This window comes from Dendroctonus ponderosae, unplaced genomic scaffold (assembly GCF_020466585.1).
Source record: "Dendroctonus ponderosae isolate FM_Combo_2020 unplaced genomic scaffold, Dpon_F_20191213v2 Dpon_F_20191213_1, whole genome shotgun sequence".
Taxonomy (NCBI): Eukaryota; Metazoa; Arthropoda; class Insecta; order Coleoptera; family Curculionidae; genus Dendroctonus; species Dendroctonus ponderosae.
Window position 1 is genome coordinate 31,366,488 of NW_026017110.1, and position 17,877 is coordinate 31,384,364.

The 17,877-nt window shown below is 35.1% G+C and overlaps 1 protein-coding gene across 6 annotated transcripts in view; it reads right to left on the reverse strand.

Annotated features, from left to right (window-relative positions):
- Positions 1–17,877, reverse strand: part of LOC109534691 (furin-like protease 2) — a 904,557-nt gene that overhangs the window by 50,292 nt on the left and 836,388 nt on the right. For all 6 annotated transcript variants that reach the window (XM_048670198.1, XM_048670177.1, XM_048670187.1 and 3 more), the window contains one exon: positions 17,013–17,172. In XM_048670198.1, the coding sequence (XP_048526155.1) occupies positions 17,013–17,172 (160 nt within the window). The remainder of the gene's footprint in view (positions 1–17,012; positions 17,173–17,877) is intronic.

A 17,877-nucleotide genomic window follows, 5' to 3' on the forward strand; every position in this document is an offset into this window, starting at 1 on the left:
GAAGGTTGTGCTTTAAGACCGATAACATAGAAAAGCACTTAGTTGTAGCTATAAATGAGAAAATATTACATAGTAACAATGCCTAAGTTAACTGTTATTACTATTTTTTTAAATAATTATTACTAGTATTTCATTGTAGAATTTTATGTGTTATATAATAGAATGCGCTAATATAAATTGTTTATTATACGCAGTAAATATATTTCTTTAATTTACATTTATGTGTAGGCAGGCTGCCTATATCACAATATGCCTGCCTTTTTTTTTTAAATCCTTGCCTATATAGGCGCCTTTTTCTTCAAATTGTCTTGCCTTTAAATCCGAGCTTTAGTTATTACACTTATTCAACCAAGGCTCTAAATATGGAAATATCACCGACCAAAACAAAGTGATTAACAACGGCAAAACCCCTCTAAGACGCAAACTGGAACTTGACGGTAGAGTAATCGAGCAGAAAATGAAATTTAACTACCTTGGCGTAGAAATTTCCGGCTTTGGGGATATTGAGGCAGAGGTGAGAGATCAAACAACAAAACCAAATAGAATAGCCGGCTGTCTGAATGCCATATGGTGCGATACGTGTATGGAAACGGACACGAAATCGAAGATCTGTAAAACCTTCGTGAGGCCGGTTATGACATGTATCGCAGAAACCAGGCCAGAAACAGCGAAAACCAAAAGACTCCCTCCTAGATACAACTGAGATGAAAATACTCCGTAGAATCACCGGAAAGACACTGCTGAATAGAGAAAGAAGCGGGGATATCAGAACAGCCTGTAATGTCAAGAACATCAATGAATGGGCAGCAAACAGGAAGAAGGCATGGAATCAGCACATCAGCAGGATGGACCACAACAGACTTGTGAGAATAGGTCACGACAAGTCCCCATTAGGATAAAGCGACGTTGGGCGCCCCAGGAAACGATTGAGCGACAGCCTCACGCTAGTGAACGATAATTGAACAGGCGATTCACCTAAAATCAAGAATGAAGAAGAAGAAAAATGAGTCGGTAGATTATTTTACTGGTCGGCTTTGCTAGCGTAGTTTACACTCCGCTTGCATTTTTTATTATTTATTACAACGCGAATACCCCGAATTTAGTCCTTTTGGTAAAAGAAAATAGTTTAGTTGTATTACATAATTTTTTCCTTTAATATTTTCAAGAGCTTTGTAAAACCGTGTCTTTTGAGATTTCTAAATTAGTAACAAGCGTCAAAAGAATAATGCATATGTTCCTTAATAATATTAAATTGTCAATGCCTTTTCTTCATTTGATTATTCAAAATAAACTGTAGGTTTGATTTCTAATTTCAAAGCTATTTGAAGCAGAAAGCAGCACTACTGGAAACGTATATATTTTTCGTTTTTTAAAAGTATATCAATTATTCAACGTAATAATAATCAAAACTTGAAATTTTTATCTAATATGGTAAAACTAATTTTATCAATTAAATCATGTTTTAAAACGTTTGCAACAAACTGATACAAAACTTCACATATAACTGACACAATCCGGTAGGAATTGTTCGAGAACTAACACCATACCCGTATACATTTCGCAGAAGAAAGCTATCTAATTTTAAGTGAACAATCACGAAACAGCTAAAGATTTACTGTAAAGCTCGACACAAAGAAAGTAAAGTTTCCCGGAGGAAACGTGCGGGTAACGGTGGTTATTTATTTTACGGCCAAAGAAAAATAGCGTTATATGGGATAAGGTGAAAAATTTTGATTGAAGTGTTAAATTTGATATGGACTTTATATTGTTGTACTGAACTTTTATGAGATTATGACGAAACCTAGTTAAAAGTTTAGTTTCTTTGAGTTAGTTGAATTTATCATATGGGGAGTTTTATTTGCTTCAGTTTATAGCCCACTTTCGAAAGTTTTATCGTGTTCGGACCGATCATACGTTTAGGTCAAATCCCAAGTCTCTACTGTAGTATCTGTTTTTCCAATTATAAGTTCTGAGTTGGAATTTGACCGTCAGCTTTACGAATGTTTGACGTTCCACGCAATATTAAATGTTGTTTCTAAGTTACTTGAGGCAACCACTAATAAGAAAATAAAAGCAAACGTTTTAAATCACCTTATATTTAATACACACTCAAGGTGAAAAAAATTGTCTGCATAAAGGTTTTGTCTATTGAAATTTACGAAACTTACTGATTTAATGGGCGCATGCAGAAAATAACACACATCCAGAACTAAATTTAATGTCGAAAGGGAACTGATTTACTAGAAAGCTTTGACCTACAGGGTGGTTTTTTATTGCGATAGAGTCCATTATTTCCGATAGTGTTGAACTTTCGAAAAATAGTTTCATATAAAAGTTGTTGACGCAGAAAGTGCGCACAATTTAAAAATATCTTATATGATACAGAGTGTATCAGAAAAGTGAGGCAAGATCAAAGTGTATTTTATTAAATTGATATTCAACATCAACGGAAATAATGGACTCTCTCGCACTAAAAATCCACCCTGTGTATAATGTGATTAGACAAAAAAATAAGACTGCCGCTGCCGATTCAGAGAGCAGCTACATCTTCAATTAGTAGAAGAGCAGGATTGTGCTGTCAGGTCTCAGCGGGATCCTTTAAACGAATATTTGAAAACTGTGTTGGTAACGAAACATTACATGATTTTATTTAGTATGCTGTTTACTTTACTATCCATGGTCTCTCAAAATTATTACTACTCATAACTACTTAACTTTATGAGTTTTGGTAGAACATGTATACGACATTGTTGACTTAAAATTGACCGAGAAACTCGATTTAATAAGCTACGAAAATCTGGTAACAAAACACCCTGAATACTAAAAAAATACAAAAAAGCTCAAAATTTACCTAATATTTATGGAATGTGCAGGTAGATAAACGTTAACTGAGAGAAAGAAAAACATCTTGAAGCAATACTTTCACGCAATGAATTGTAATGTGTTTGTATAATGAGACTAAAGGTACAAATAATGTAATTACTGAAATTTTTATAGAAGGGATTCGTTCCACTATTCGTAGAAATCAAAACTACGCAAATATATCAAAAAACCAATAATGATCTACACAACATAAACCTGCTGAAAAAGAACAAAAACGAAACATTTAGTTAAAAATGGCTGGTGAAAACTAGCCGGTAAAGACTGAAACTAATAAAGTAAATGAAACAAAGCAAAAGGAGGTGCCGATAAAATTGCCACGTAAGCTTAATAGAACGAATGGGCAAAAAAATAATAAAAATATTTCATAATTGGAACTACAATCGCACTTGGCTATTATAAGCAAGTTGCGAAGAAACAGCTTGAGCGTTTGCTTACATGAACAAAAAAAATCAACCAAAAATGATGCAATAATTGGACCCAGAAGCGTTATGGTCAGAAGATTGCAATTTATCTTCTATGTTTCATATTTGTCAAATAATACTGCAATGTGGTTCCATATGAACACATAGTTAGTGTATATTTTCTCACTGGTCCAAAGGCAAATAGGCACTAAACTCCAACGAATTTAAAGCCCGGTATGGTCTATTAATAAATTTCAATACAGCAAAACAAAAGGAGTTGTGCTTACACGAAATCTCGAATTGTAGGGGCGAAAGTTTAGCATGCAATATTAATTAGGAACAGAAAGTTGAGGAGCAGCCGAAAAGTAGGATTTAAGGGATATTCATCATATTTTTCTTTCGAAACTCGTTAAACATATTTTTTGGCTCCTGTCTGATTATAATTCTAATTAGAATTCTGAAACTGTTGAATTCATTAACACAATTTTTCACCACTGATAAATTTGGAAAAACAAAAAAGTTACTTAGCATTTTAACATTGAAGCTTTGTGCTTCATAACGTATGCGATAGTAGATGTGAACCATTCACTAAAATTCAGAAATGCTAACTATGCGATAAGAGAGTTGCTGAATGAGACAGAATGAGTAAAAGCAACTATCTATAAAACAACTATATAAAGTCTTTATTTAATTGAAGATCACACAAATAAAAAAAAACAAAATCACTCCACTTTAATGTGGATGCGCACTCTAGCACCGTCTTACTCACTTGTGAAATCAGCACATTTTTAAATAAGCCAAGGATCATTCTGAATTAGTTTTCTACTGATTTCTGGTTTGGGCGCCTTTGAGGTATAAAGTTCTTTGTAGAAGCTCTGGATAACCGCAATAACCCCCTCTTTGCCTGTGCTAGTAATTGATCGCTTTTGTGATTAGCTGTTTGAAAATGATAGAAAAATCAGAGTGTTTACACAAAACCAATTGTATTAGGTCTCCTTGTAATACAAAAGATTAGAATAGTAGGTTACACTGTTAAAATGGTTGAATAACTGGAAGAAAATCAAGTTTAAACAATTTATTTCGGATTTATTGATTATTTAACTTCGAGAAAAATCACTTTTTATTTACGGAAGAGAAATTGCTGCAATAAAACCCATGGGATCTACTTACGCACTATCTTATAAGTTGTTCAAGCTGTTGTCTATTTTCCCGTAAACAATAATAAAGTCTATTTTCGAACCCTCCCTAATATTGATAAGATATTCCTGGACAGATCGATTGGCAGAAGGGACTTCCAATTCCACTGGATTGAACACCCTTAGACTTTTTTCTTTGGGGACATCTAAAGTCCATTGTTCATAAAACACAACCTGGTGATATTGATGATTTTAAATGGCGAATGGCGGCAGTATGCCGGTGAACTCCCAGTAAAATGTTCCGAAAAGTGAGGGAGAAGTTTGGAAACAGACTTTATTATTGTTATCAAACTGGACAACATTTTCCACAATTTAATAAGATAGTGCGTAAGCAGATGACATCGGTTTTATTCTAAAAATTTCTGTTCCGCAAATAAAAAGTAATTTTTGTCGATGTTAAATAATGAATAGATCAAAAAACAAAAATAAGAAAACAATTTTTAAACTAGATTTTCTTCCTCTTATTCAACGATTTTAACAGTGTAACCTACTCTTCTCATCATATGTATTACAAGGAGACCCAATACGATTGTTTTTGTGTAAACACTAACCTGAAAACCAATTTATGAATGGATGCAAGTTTAATTGTTTCTGCAACTTTGAAACGCGATTATTCGAAAAACTGTGAACTAAAAGCAACACAGTAGTAACTAATGTAAAAAAACTTAAACGCCCTTTAAACAATGTGCCACTTGTCTCCCCTTGCCATTTAAGATTCTAAGAGTCACATCTATCCCTCTAAGGGGGTTGAAATAAGGAGGCTAAAAATATTAATTTAAAGTGTCCACCTTACAAATAAAATTGTAGGTTGTAAAAAGGGTGGGAAGTTTTCAAATCGACACCCGGTATAGGAGTAGCATCAACAAGAAAAGATCCAGAAAAGGGTGGCCATCAGGGTATTTAGTGTTATACTTGTTCAGTTTGTAATAAGCGACAAGTAAATGTCATTAAAATCTTAAATTAAAAAATTTATATGAATTTAAGGTGGTAATAACAAGAAAATATAATGATACAGGGTTATCGATTTTATGCTTGGGAAAGTAAAGTAAAAAAAACACACAAAATATTCAGATGGAGACGAAAATTTTATTTCAATATAAAGATTAAACTTTGCCATTATACTTGAAAATCAATATCATTTAAATGTCCTCCACGGGACCTCCTAAAGGCCTCAATCCTTTGAGGTAATTTTGAATGACTTTTCCGCACATTACCGGTAATATCTCGGTCATATTTTACGGATATTGACTTTTAGTAGCTCGAGACTGTGAGGATTGTTGGCGTAAACACGCTCTTTCGCATAGCGCCACCAAAAGAAATCTAACGGTCTTAAGTCGCAGGATCTTGCGGGCCAATTGACATCACTTAATCTTGAAATTACGCGTCCTGGAAATTTCTCTTGCAATAGGGCTTTAACTGCCAGTGTTACCTGACTCGTTGCCCCACCGTGCTGGAACCACATGTCTTCCAGATTATAATCTTCAATTTCTCTCCAAAAATAATCGGCTAACATGCGTCCATAGCGCTCAGAATTGACTGTTATGGCTCTTCCCTGATCGTTTTCAAAAAAAAATACGGGCCAATAACACCACCGGACCATAATACACAAAGGCCTTTCTGCGATCACCTGAGCATTTTGAGAGCCCCATATACGGCTGTTCTATATATTCACGTAATCACTGAGCGAAAAATGAGCCTCATCGCTGAAGAAACTTCGGTTCGAAAAGTCATCATCAACGGCTTGTTGTTCAGTCACTCAATTTGCGTATGTTCTGTGTTGCCCATGGTCTTGAGGCTTAAGTTCTTGAGTCAGTTAGACTTTGTACGGATGGAGCTTCAAATCCAATTGCGAAATTCGCGACAATGAGCCGTAAGACAAGCCCAAATATTGAGCCCGTCGGGGAATTGACGAATTCGGGTCTTCCTCCACACTTTGAGCAACGACACCGATATTTTCAGCTGAACGAATGTTGCGATGATGCGCAGGCCTTACAATATCAGTAACCGATTCAGTCTTTTAAAATTTTTCCACTGCGTTCGAAATTGTTGTTGGTCGATTATGTCGACCGTAATCTGCTCGTAAAGCCCTAAAGTCGATACTGCAGAATCACCATTTTTATAGTAATATTTAATAATTTTTACGCGTTCTTCGACAGTTAAACGATCTATATTTCAAAATGGCAAACCTTCAACTAAAACAAAAACGCTTCGGATTACGTTTACCTTTGACATATATCAAATAGCAAGGTTTTACTTTCCCAACCTCAAAATGGGTAACCCGTTACATTCAACATAACAATAATGAGGGGAATTCGGACTTCCGGAATTATCCCTACCACCTATTTTTCATTGATGAATCGCCGATGGGTATAATTCAATGTTGGTCCCAAAAAAATCGACATTTATGAATTACTAGCCTGGTCTATTTATCAATGTCTTTGGTTATTATATGATGTCAGATCATTTCTACTTTCTCTGCTTATTGTTTTACATTATCCTTGCGTCCCCCGGATTCATTGTCTATTTTTTCCTTTGCTCTATCAGTTAGGTGGTACTTATTTATACAGGGTGGTTCAAAACTGGCGTCATTCCTTTTAAGGGGTACCATGGGCTCACTTGGAAGGTACGATAAAAATATTGAAATTGTTTTTTCGATAATTTCTAGAAGATATTAACAGTTGAAAATCCAATTTCAACTTTGTTATTAAGCATTATTTTGAAAGTGTTTCATGTTTAATTGGAAGCATATTGAAATACTGTGGCATTCAAAAACAAAAATCACGATCTTTGCTTCAAATTACGAAAATTTGTCATTAAAAAAGTTCACTTCTACAATTTTTTTATGAAAAGTCAAAGCGGCAATGATGTTTTTTGTCATCAATAGATAGTTACACGTGGATAGTCTTTGTCAATAATAACAATAATTTGTCAAACTGTCACGTACTTTGAGAATCATCGTCATTCAACGATTCCTGTTGAATTTACCCTTTATCCTTGTCTATCTTATTGTCACTTTCTCTATTTATCCATGGTTACCGGAGTTTTAAATAAATACGAAGCAACAGGTATTTACATAATGTTAATTAGGCAGATTAACTTGAAAAACATTGTTGCCGTTTTTTCTAATATAGTGTTTTGCAAATTTCCCAGTTTTTAATAACAGTCATTTTTTTTACTATTTTTTGTACTCCCAAAACAAAGCCAGACAACACCTCCAGAGGAATGACGCCAATTTTGAATCACCCTGTATACATACTTTTCCATGTGTGTATATTTTAAGAGAAATTCTGCTGATTGCAGCAGCTTTCTAGCCAGTTCTTCGAGTTAGAAGCACATGCAAAAGGGCCTATGTTATTACATCTGTTTCACATCAAATTTTTCCATAATGACTAACTTATTTTATTATTGAGTAAATAACATGCAGTCATTCTAAAACCGTACTGTAAGAGTTAGGATATGTTCCGACATTCTAAATTGCAAACAGGTTCCTAAGTAAGTCTAGAGCATAATACTAGAAGCATCAAGGATTATAATCATGAACTAACTTGTCGTTTATTAAAACATAAAGCGTGCACAATAAAACAAGTTTGCTTTAATTAACTGGAGCTATGTTCATTAAGAAGCATACAAGCAGGGAATTAAAAATTTTCTCACGTAGGAACGAGTAAGCTGGCCGGCATTTCTGCATGAGTTAGCAAAATAATCCAGGAGAAGTAGATAATATTTAATTTATGCATGTTTCGTCTAACTACTATAATTCATTAAGTAAATTCTTTTCAAAAATTAGAATGGTAACTATAAGAATCGCAGTATATGAGTTTGAATAATTTTACGTAACTTTTAGTTTTACGTCGAAAGACGTTTTGAAAAGTAACATTAGTGTAGGCTATTTCAGGTTGAAGACGCAAAGGCCACTGAGAGATACGTTAAGCAAAGCATATTAAAAGTTAGTACGAAGATTTGATTGCAAGTGTTTCGTTTGCCAGATCTAAAATATTAATTTGAAAAAATAATTAAATGGGTTATTACGTGCTTATCATTAAAACAAGTCAACAATAATTCATCTGCTAGATCTATTACATATCAGTCAGCATTTTCAGAAAATGATGGAAGTAAATTCTTTTGTTTTGTTCTGTAAAACAGTTTTGTGGGTTTTCCACAGTTCCCACAAACAGCAAACAGGTATTTCCTTCAAGTTAAAAATGGCGCCATATCATCCCTTCTACTAGTTCAAAAAAGCCGAATAAAAAATATATCAACCAGACGACAGTTCGACATCACCATTTACAGCGTTATTTAAAAATATATACATATATTCAGATTGTTCGTATTTCCTTTTCATTTTTTTCTTTTATGTGGAGTTGTATCTTCGTTTTTCAAAAACCAACAGTAATTCCCGAGCATTGCAGGATCCCAGCGGCTTTGATATCTCGTTTCAATGGTTGCTATATCCTGATGAAATCTCTCACCTTGTTCATCACTTATAGCTCCAAGATTCTCAGGGAAAAAATTGATATGCTAGTGACGGAAGTGAATCTTAAGGGACATTCGGCAACCCACAGTTTTGTACGTTTTCAAATAGTTCAAGCTCTTGTAGTTATGTTATCTGTTGTTGCCAAGAAATCCTTTCACTACCTTCACAAATGATTTACACGCTAATAATTCTTTTTTGCTTAGCTTTTTTCCAAATTCAGCATCACGTATAACCTTCCTGAGGTCAGGTCCAGTGGAAACACCCTGCACTAGCAAAGCAAAGCATCCTCGAAAATTAAAAATAACAAGTCACCTGGGCGAGACGAAGTAGTTGCCAACGTCATACAGGCAGGCGCAAAAGAACCGCTAAGTGCTCTGAAGCTACTGTTTAACGAGTGCTTGTCAAGACGCATAACACCTTAACAATGGAATAGTGCAACTATTACTCTCATACAGAAAAAAGGCGACATGCCCGACCTAAAGACGATCAGCCTGCTGTCTCCCATCTATAACCGACGGAGCAGACAAGATTTCGATCAAGATACAGCACAAACGATCACCTTCACACTTTAAAAATCTTAATCGAGAAAATGGTCCAATACAACTAACCGTTAGTTTTGGTGTTTGTAGACTTCGAAAAAGCGTGCGACACAATTAACCAGCAGGATATGTTGAGATTCCTAGCGGACGCTCGTATAGATCACCGAAACATTGCCATGATTAAACACAAATATGAGAACGCTTTGAAAATATCATGAAGGTATCATGAAGATACCAACAACTTCAGTACCGAAAAAAGGGGTCGCCAAGGTGACGCCATATCTCCAAAGTTATTTAGCAACTTGCTCCAGTATACAGGGTGTTTTTTTAGTGCGATAGTCCATTATTTCCGTTGGTGTTGAACTTTCGAAAAATAGTTTCATATAAAAGTTGTTAACGCACAAAGTGCGCACATTTTAAAAATATCTTATATGATCCAGTGTCGCAGAAAAGCAAAGCAAGGTCAAAGTACATTTTTTTAAATAGAACTACCCATTTTTCATTAACTCATGGAATGCAGCTTGAAACGCTGCAAATGCACCGTAAATTGTTTTTTCTTACTTGCAATGTTGGCAGATTATCGCCATTTGAGTAAAATTGCGCCTACAAACATGGTATCTAAAAATTCATTGTAGAAGCAAAAAAATGCAGTTAGAGATAAAAAAAATTACGTCTTTCCAATCACCACAGATCGGCTAAGAATGCCATTGAACCAAAATATCAATACAGTGTACAGGGTGTTAACAATGTGGACTTCAATCTAAAACTTTTTAACGCAATATAACTTTTCTATTTCAAACCGTTTTCAAATTACAATTTATTTTATTTAAAAATTTCAAAGAGTTGCTACATTTTGTAAGGTGGCTATGGAAGTCAATAAATTCTTACTTTCTAACAAGAATTCTTCCAATTTTAGTTTTTTTGGTGCATTTGGTTAAATAGTTTAAAGCCCTTTGATATTAGGTATCACTTGAGAGGCAGAATTTCAAATTCTGATGATATTTCCGCTTGAAAACCGAAAATTATCACAATTAATAACTATTTAAGATAACTCGTTTTGAATACAAGGCTCTCAATATTTTTTGGCTAGTTGATGCGATCCAAACGACAACTTGAAATTATTAATTATGCAAACAACGAAAAAGTACAAATAGACACTCAGTTTACAGGTAACGGAAAATTTGTTTAAGGAAATTTAATAGGTGGAACAAGATCTCTAGATTTGAAGTTTTAATTAATAAAACTTTACTAGTTATCGTGTTTCGGTTTATTTAGACACAGGCTAAACTGCGCAGACACCACCTTAAAACGCAGAATTCCATTATGCGCACTTTAATCTTCCAATAAATTGTCACTAGAGGTCAGGTGAACTGTATGCAAAAACTGAAATACTTACAGACCGTTTTAAACTTTCCAATAGTATTTTCAGTGAATGCAACATTCATTGCAATGAACTCTTATCTCTCTCAATGTTTCATACAAAAAGCTATCTTTTTCAGCTATAACGGCGAACGGGATAATCAATCTTGTTAAGGATGAATGTCTTTTGTATTGTCTTAAAGAAGAAGAGACGAAATTAACTCCTTAGACGGTTCCAAACACGAAGGATAATTAAATATAATTGGAATTACCAAAAATAATTGCTAAATAATTAACGAAGGCATTATGTATAAATTAGCATCAAAACGTTTTTGATTTGGCAACGAAAACTCGACGTTTTATCTCATTTTTCTTTTTGACGTTACCGAAATAAACCATCAGTCCTGCCCTAAATTTCATCTACGGTAACGAAATTTTAATAAGATGGTTTCATTCTTGTTCATTAAAGCTGCCTGGCTAATTAAATACTCTCGATCCTCCCCCGAAATGGTTTTTTTATGAAAATTATTTAATGCAAACTTTCCTTTTCACAAGTTTTCAAGCAAACGGCCTGGCGCTAAATTAATAGTTACCTAAGGCTAATTAAATTTGTTTTTGTAGTAGAAAAAATGACCACCAACTGAATTTACAGGGAAGTTAATCAAGACGTTTGGCTTCAATCTTCCAAACTAACTAAAAAGTTTAAGGTATTGTTGCGAATAGGCCGCAACTACCCAAATGAAGTTATTTTAAGTGTAGAAAAGCCACTGAATGGAAACTTTCAGACTGAGTTGACACAATGAATGTCAACTCTTTATGAGAATTATTAACTCAATATTTATTACCACTAGTGGAAGTTTTCAAATTCCCAAATATTTGCTGGATCAATCTAAAATGCGCTGTTTGCATATTTGGACAAATCGGAATTAAATTTCGGTAATCAAATAAAATAAAATAATTTTATGTATACATGAATAGAAATCCAAACTGATACAATCAAAATCATTTTGAACACGGGTCCGCGTTCTATGCACTTTTTTAATTAAAGTAAATGATTCAATTTTGTTATAAATTAGTTATCCCGGATTAATGATAACAATGTTATCCTTTATTTAATATTTATTTTCGAAACTAGTAAAAGCTGTGCTTAATGAATAAAAATCTTTTATAACTGATACGGATGCTTGGAACCTCTGGATATGTAAATGTTTGCGCTACTTTATTTAGTTTTGTTTTTAAATATTCTTATTTTACTGCATTCTTGGTTTAGTAAATATATTATGAAGAGTGTATGTTTGCGGCGGCATATGAATCTGTCTCACTGATGCAGATGGGTTCCGAATAGCTTCCAAATATCCGCTGATGTAAACTTACAGTAATAACAAGGTTTAGTGATTCAAAAACTCCTTTTCCTCTTTTTTGGAGATTATCTTTATTGGAGTTTTTCAAACACATATTTTTCTTCAAGGGGGGTAAGGAGCGATGGCAACTGGATGAAGCCTGCTCAAATGCTAACCTCACCTGCACGAGTGGTGGCCGATCCCCTCAGCCACCCGGTACCTCCTGCTAGACAGCTAACGAGGCTCTGGCGACCGAGTTACAGCGGTATAACTGTTAAACCGAGGATTAAGGAAATGTAATCCGTCATATCATCCCTCTACCATCTCGCAATGGCCAGCGTGGTAGGGTATTAGGTTAAATAAACCCCACAGAAAATAAAATCGTGTACGCACAAAATACACAATGGCCCTTAGTCCCCGGCGGCTTAATAGTCCCTGATTACGGTAGCAATCAGACAAGGCTAAGGGCAAAGGGTGCGAAGAATCTCCGGGATAGATCTGGCTACCATGGAAAAAAGGAAATGCATATTGCCACGTATAATATAAGAACACTATCAACCGACCAAAAAATGCACGAACTTGAAGAAGAGCTAAGTTACATTAAATGGGACGTCTTAGGAATCAGTGAAGTTCGACGCAAGGGAGAGAACCAAATAGAGCTCAAATCAGGGCATCTGTTCCACTACAGAGGAAAGGAAGAAATGCTAGAAGGGGGAGTAGGCTTTATCATCAACAAAACACACAAAAACAGTATACTAAAAATCGAAAGTATCTCAACAAGGGTTATATATCTATTACTAGAGATTAATAAGAGAAACAAAATGAAAATGATCCAAGTGTATGCATCAACATCAACTCACAGTGACGATGAAGTCGACAACTTTTACGAAGATATCTCTAAAGCAATACAACAAGACCAAGCACAGTGTACGATCCTTAGCGATTTTAACGCAAAATTAGGCAACAAATTAGTCAATAGTGAATTTGCTCTGGGTCCCTACGATTATGGAGAAAGAAACGGGAGAGGCGGTATGTTTCTGAATTTCATGTTGCACCATAAACTGCTATGTATGAACTACCTTTTTAAAAAGAGTGACCAGCGCAAGTGGACTTGACTGAGTCCCGACGGTGTTACGAAGAACCAAATTGATTTTATAATATCAAATAGAAAGGATATAATACAAGATGTCACCGTACTAAACAATTTCACCGTGGGCAGTGACCATCGCCTAGTCCGAACAAAAATTGTAATCAACACAAGGAAAGAACGAGAAAAAATGATATCTGGAACACGAAAGCTTAAGCAGAACCGCATTTATGATATAGATGCCTATGAAACAATGGTTACGTCTAATCTACAACATGTTGAAAACATAAATGAAGAACACATAAACGTTGAAGACCTGAATAAGCAAATTATCCATACGATACAAGAAGCCAGAAAAGAAAGCTGTAGTAAAATTAGGAAAAGGCAAGAAAAATTGAGTACAAACACATTAAATATGATGAAGTATAGAAGGGAAGTTTTGGACAAATATACAACAAACTATACCTCTCTAAGACAGCTAAATAAAGACATCTCTAAAGCTATCAGAAAAGACATCAGAACATATAACACATTACAGTTAGAAAAAAGGATTGAATAAAATAAAAGCATGAAGATACTCCGACGCAGACTGAATTTGGGCAAAAGAAACATCTGGAAGTTAGCAGATAAACATGGGAACAATGTTACAGTAGTGAATTCACGGAAGTGAATTGCTTATAGTAGTGACGGATTACTAAAGGGTACAACACCTTCTCAATGGACAAATGCTATCATAATTATGCACAAGAAAGGCGATGTCACAGATCTGAGGAATTATCGACCAATAAGCCTACTGTCCCACGTATACAAGCTATCCATGGCAGTTATTAGAAAGAGGCTCACCAACAAAATTGACAGCTACCAACCCTGTGAACAGGCTGGATTTCGTTCTGGCTATAGTACTAACGATCACCTACAAGTGATAAAATCTCTAATAGAAAAACGTGTCGAATACAACAAACCACTAGTGTTGATCTTTGTAGACTATGAAAACGCGTTCCATACTGTGGACCAGCATGAGATGCTCCTAGCCCTAGCAAGTTGCCGTATCGACCACCGCTATATAGCACTCATAAAGAACATCTATGACACTGCCGCAGCTCATGTTAGACTTCATGCGAAACTGACAAATTTAATATAAATCGTGTAATTCGACAGGGCGATACTCTCTCCCCTAGACTGTTTAATACATAACTTCAATACATGTGTAAAATAATAGATTGTGATGATATGGGTATTAATGTCAACGGTGAAAACCTCAACCACCTCAGGTTCGCCGATGATATAGTTTTAATCTCACACAGTATTGACAATACCAGAGCATCTCTTGAAAAACTCCAGCAGGCATCCGGACAAGTTGGGCTAAATATCAACATATCAAAAACTCAATTTATGACTAATCTAGTAATATCCACCAATATACCCTTAGGTGATAATAAAGTACAACAAGTGACATCATATAAATACTTGGGCCACAAAATCCGGGCCGGGATAATCAGTCCTCTGAAATCTTTAGGAGAATAGGTTTGACATGGGCAGCATTTGGCTACCGCAGAGAATCATTCAAGTCTAAACTTCCCATATGTTTAAAGCGCAAACTTTTTAACCAATGTGTCCTGCCAGTGATGACGTATGGAGGCGAAACCCTAACACTAACTAAGAAATCGATTAATAAAATAAGAACAACACAAGTAGCAATGGAAAGATCGATGTTGGGGGTATCACTTAGCGAAAGAATAAGTAACAGAGATATACGGCACAGGCCAGGAGTTACGGATGCAGTAAAGAAAATATCCTCTCTAGAATGGAACTGGGCAGGTCACGTTGCGAGAACTAGAGACGATCGACGGACTTTAAAAATTATCGAATGGAGACCACCATGTGAGGCCTATCGAAGTAGCGGACGACCCCCGACGAGATGGACTCCATGAACTTAAAGAGAATCCGACCGAACTGATGATGATATTTTTCTTTTGTTGACCATGTATCTCAACTTGTAGCATTTGTCTAAGACATATTTTCGAGTAATTCGATCTGTTAGATAACATTAAATAACGATCTATTCTTGTCTGAGTTGCAGAGTTTAAAAGTTTTTTTGGACCTAATGTCTATATTACCTTTTTCCCTTCACAAACAAAAACGTGACAATATTTACGTGAGAGCGAATAGAAAATACGTCTTTAAAAAACGCCTTTACTTTTAACAAGGCACGTAACTACAGGGAACACGGAACATAACAACGGTTTTCAAGCTTAATTGTAAACTTAGTTTGTAACGGCATGCTTTGCTTAATTCACAATTTTGCAGTGTTAGCTTGATATTGCGCAAATGCCAATATATACAAACACAAATCATTCAATTGCAGACTATAACTTTACAAAAAATTCAACAAAAAATTTCTTCCGATAAAAAAACATTTCATTGCAGACAAAGAACAGGTTTTAATAACTCATACTCAATAAATTTGAAAGAATAGAATAGAAAAATAGAATTCTTAACGGATCTGTGGCGATTGAAATGACGTATTTTTTTACCTTTAGCTGCTTTTTTTTTGCTTCAACAATTAATTTTTAGATACCATAATTTTTAGCAAAATTTTACTAAAATGGCGATAATCTGCCAACGTCGCGAGTAAAAAAGAAACAATTTACGGTGCATATGCAGCGTTTCAAGCTGCATTGGATGAGCTAATGAAAAATGGGTAGTTCTATTTAAAAAAATACACTTTGATCTTGCCTCGCTTTTCTGAGAAACTCTGTATCATATAAGATCTTTTTAAAATGTGCTCACTTTGTGCGTCAACAACTTTCATATGAAACTTTTTTTCGAAAGTTGAGTACCAACGGACATGTACAACATCTTACCGCATATTTTACCGCAGGTGACAACAACATGATGATTTAACCTAATTTGTATAAACCAAACGTGCATGGTTTTCAAAATACAGAGTGTTAAAGTTAAGATTGAAAAATTAAAAACAATTAATTATTTTGCTAACTGTGTTGTGGAACTGTGTTTGAGATGCTTCGTTCTGGATATACCTAGATCGACTGTAGATTGTTTTGATTTTGCTTGTGATAACTTGGACTAGTTTAGATTTAAATATATATACATTTTTAATTAATGTTATATTCTCCATATATTTCAAAACAAGTTATTAAAACCGTGCTGTGTTAAAACCGGCTGTTCAAATCAACTTTAATGCCCACATCTCCGGTAGGAAACGTTGCAGAATAAGAAATTCTATTTCATGAATAAAAATGAAAAAATGTGCCGTGAAAATGTTATTTTCTTACAAATATGTATTGTAGGCTTGGCTTTTTATTTTTTATTAAAAAATTAAAATAGAGTTTAAAATTTCGTAGCAAAAACCACCCGAGCCGGTAACAAACAAAACATGCAAAATTTATTCGTGCTTACAACAAAGGTTAAGATAGATATGGAAAAATATTTATGGAAAATTAAAACCAAATCTCTGTAACTCCTAAATCATTCAGTTTAGGATTGAGCTACGTCGTAAAGTACGCTTTTGCGTAATCGTAAATTGCTTTTCTTCTTGCGAAATCACGTCAAATATGATGCGTGCATCAAAGCCTATAAAGTGTTACTTCATGCGCTTTTCGTATAAGGAACACATTGCATAAAACGGTTAAATTTGTATTAGGCGAAGTTTCTGGCCCTTGTTGGAAAATATGAAATACTTCAAACTGGCAATTCCCTGCTAAAGTATTACCTCCTATGCTGGCGTTATAAGCTACTCCAATTCCACAGAAGCTATTATAAGCCACTCCAGCAACTTCTCCAGCACATCTCGTGCCATGTTTATTGTCTCCGTTATCTTGGGGCATTGGATCGTCGTCGTTTCCATTAATATCCGTACTGGCCATCGGATCCTGGAAAACGAAGAAAGTTTTTTCAAAAGTTCAGTTTTGTCTAATGTATTTCTCAACAATAATACTACAATCAATGTGTTTTATTCCCAATAAGTGCAGTAGTCGTACTCATTGACACGGTGTGCGACTCACTTAACCACTATTTACATTTGTCTACTAAGATATGAGATGATATCCCAAGGAGGACGCTTCAGATCAGGAGATTTTGTAAATAGTTCTTAAATGTGCTCTGTCTATACAGGAATGTACGGGCATACGTTGTAAATACGATAATGACATTTGCTTTGTTTGGATTTGTGCGCACTCATTCAAAATTGAAAATTCATTCAAATCTGAAAAATCTTTTGGTGGTTTCGGGCTGAGAGCGGACGAAGAAGAAAAAAAAGTAGGGGTACGGAGCGCGAAAAGTAGTGGTTTGTGGCGGTTGGCCTAGAGAGTTAATTTGGAAGAGTTTGAGAGTTTAGGTACTTTCCAGGAGGTTTGAGATGTCGGGAATCACCTGCTTAAGGCGGGTGATTCCAGGGGGGTCTACCATTAAACTTGTCGGGGTTTTGAATCGTTGGTTTGGGATAGTTTGTGTAAACGTGTCTTTAATGAGTGGGTTTGGGTGGTCTAGGACGCGAGTTTTGAAGTTTTCATGTAGCTTTGAGACGAACTGTTGCACGGTTTCGATTTGAAGGTTCGCGTGAATTTGTGAGTTACGGA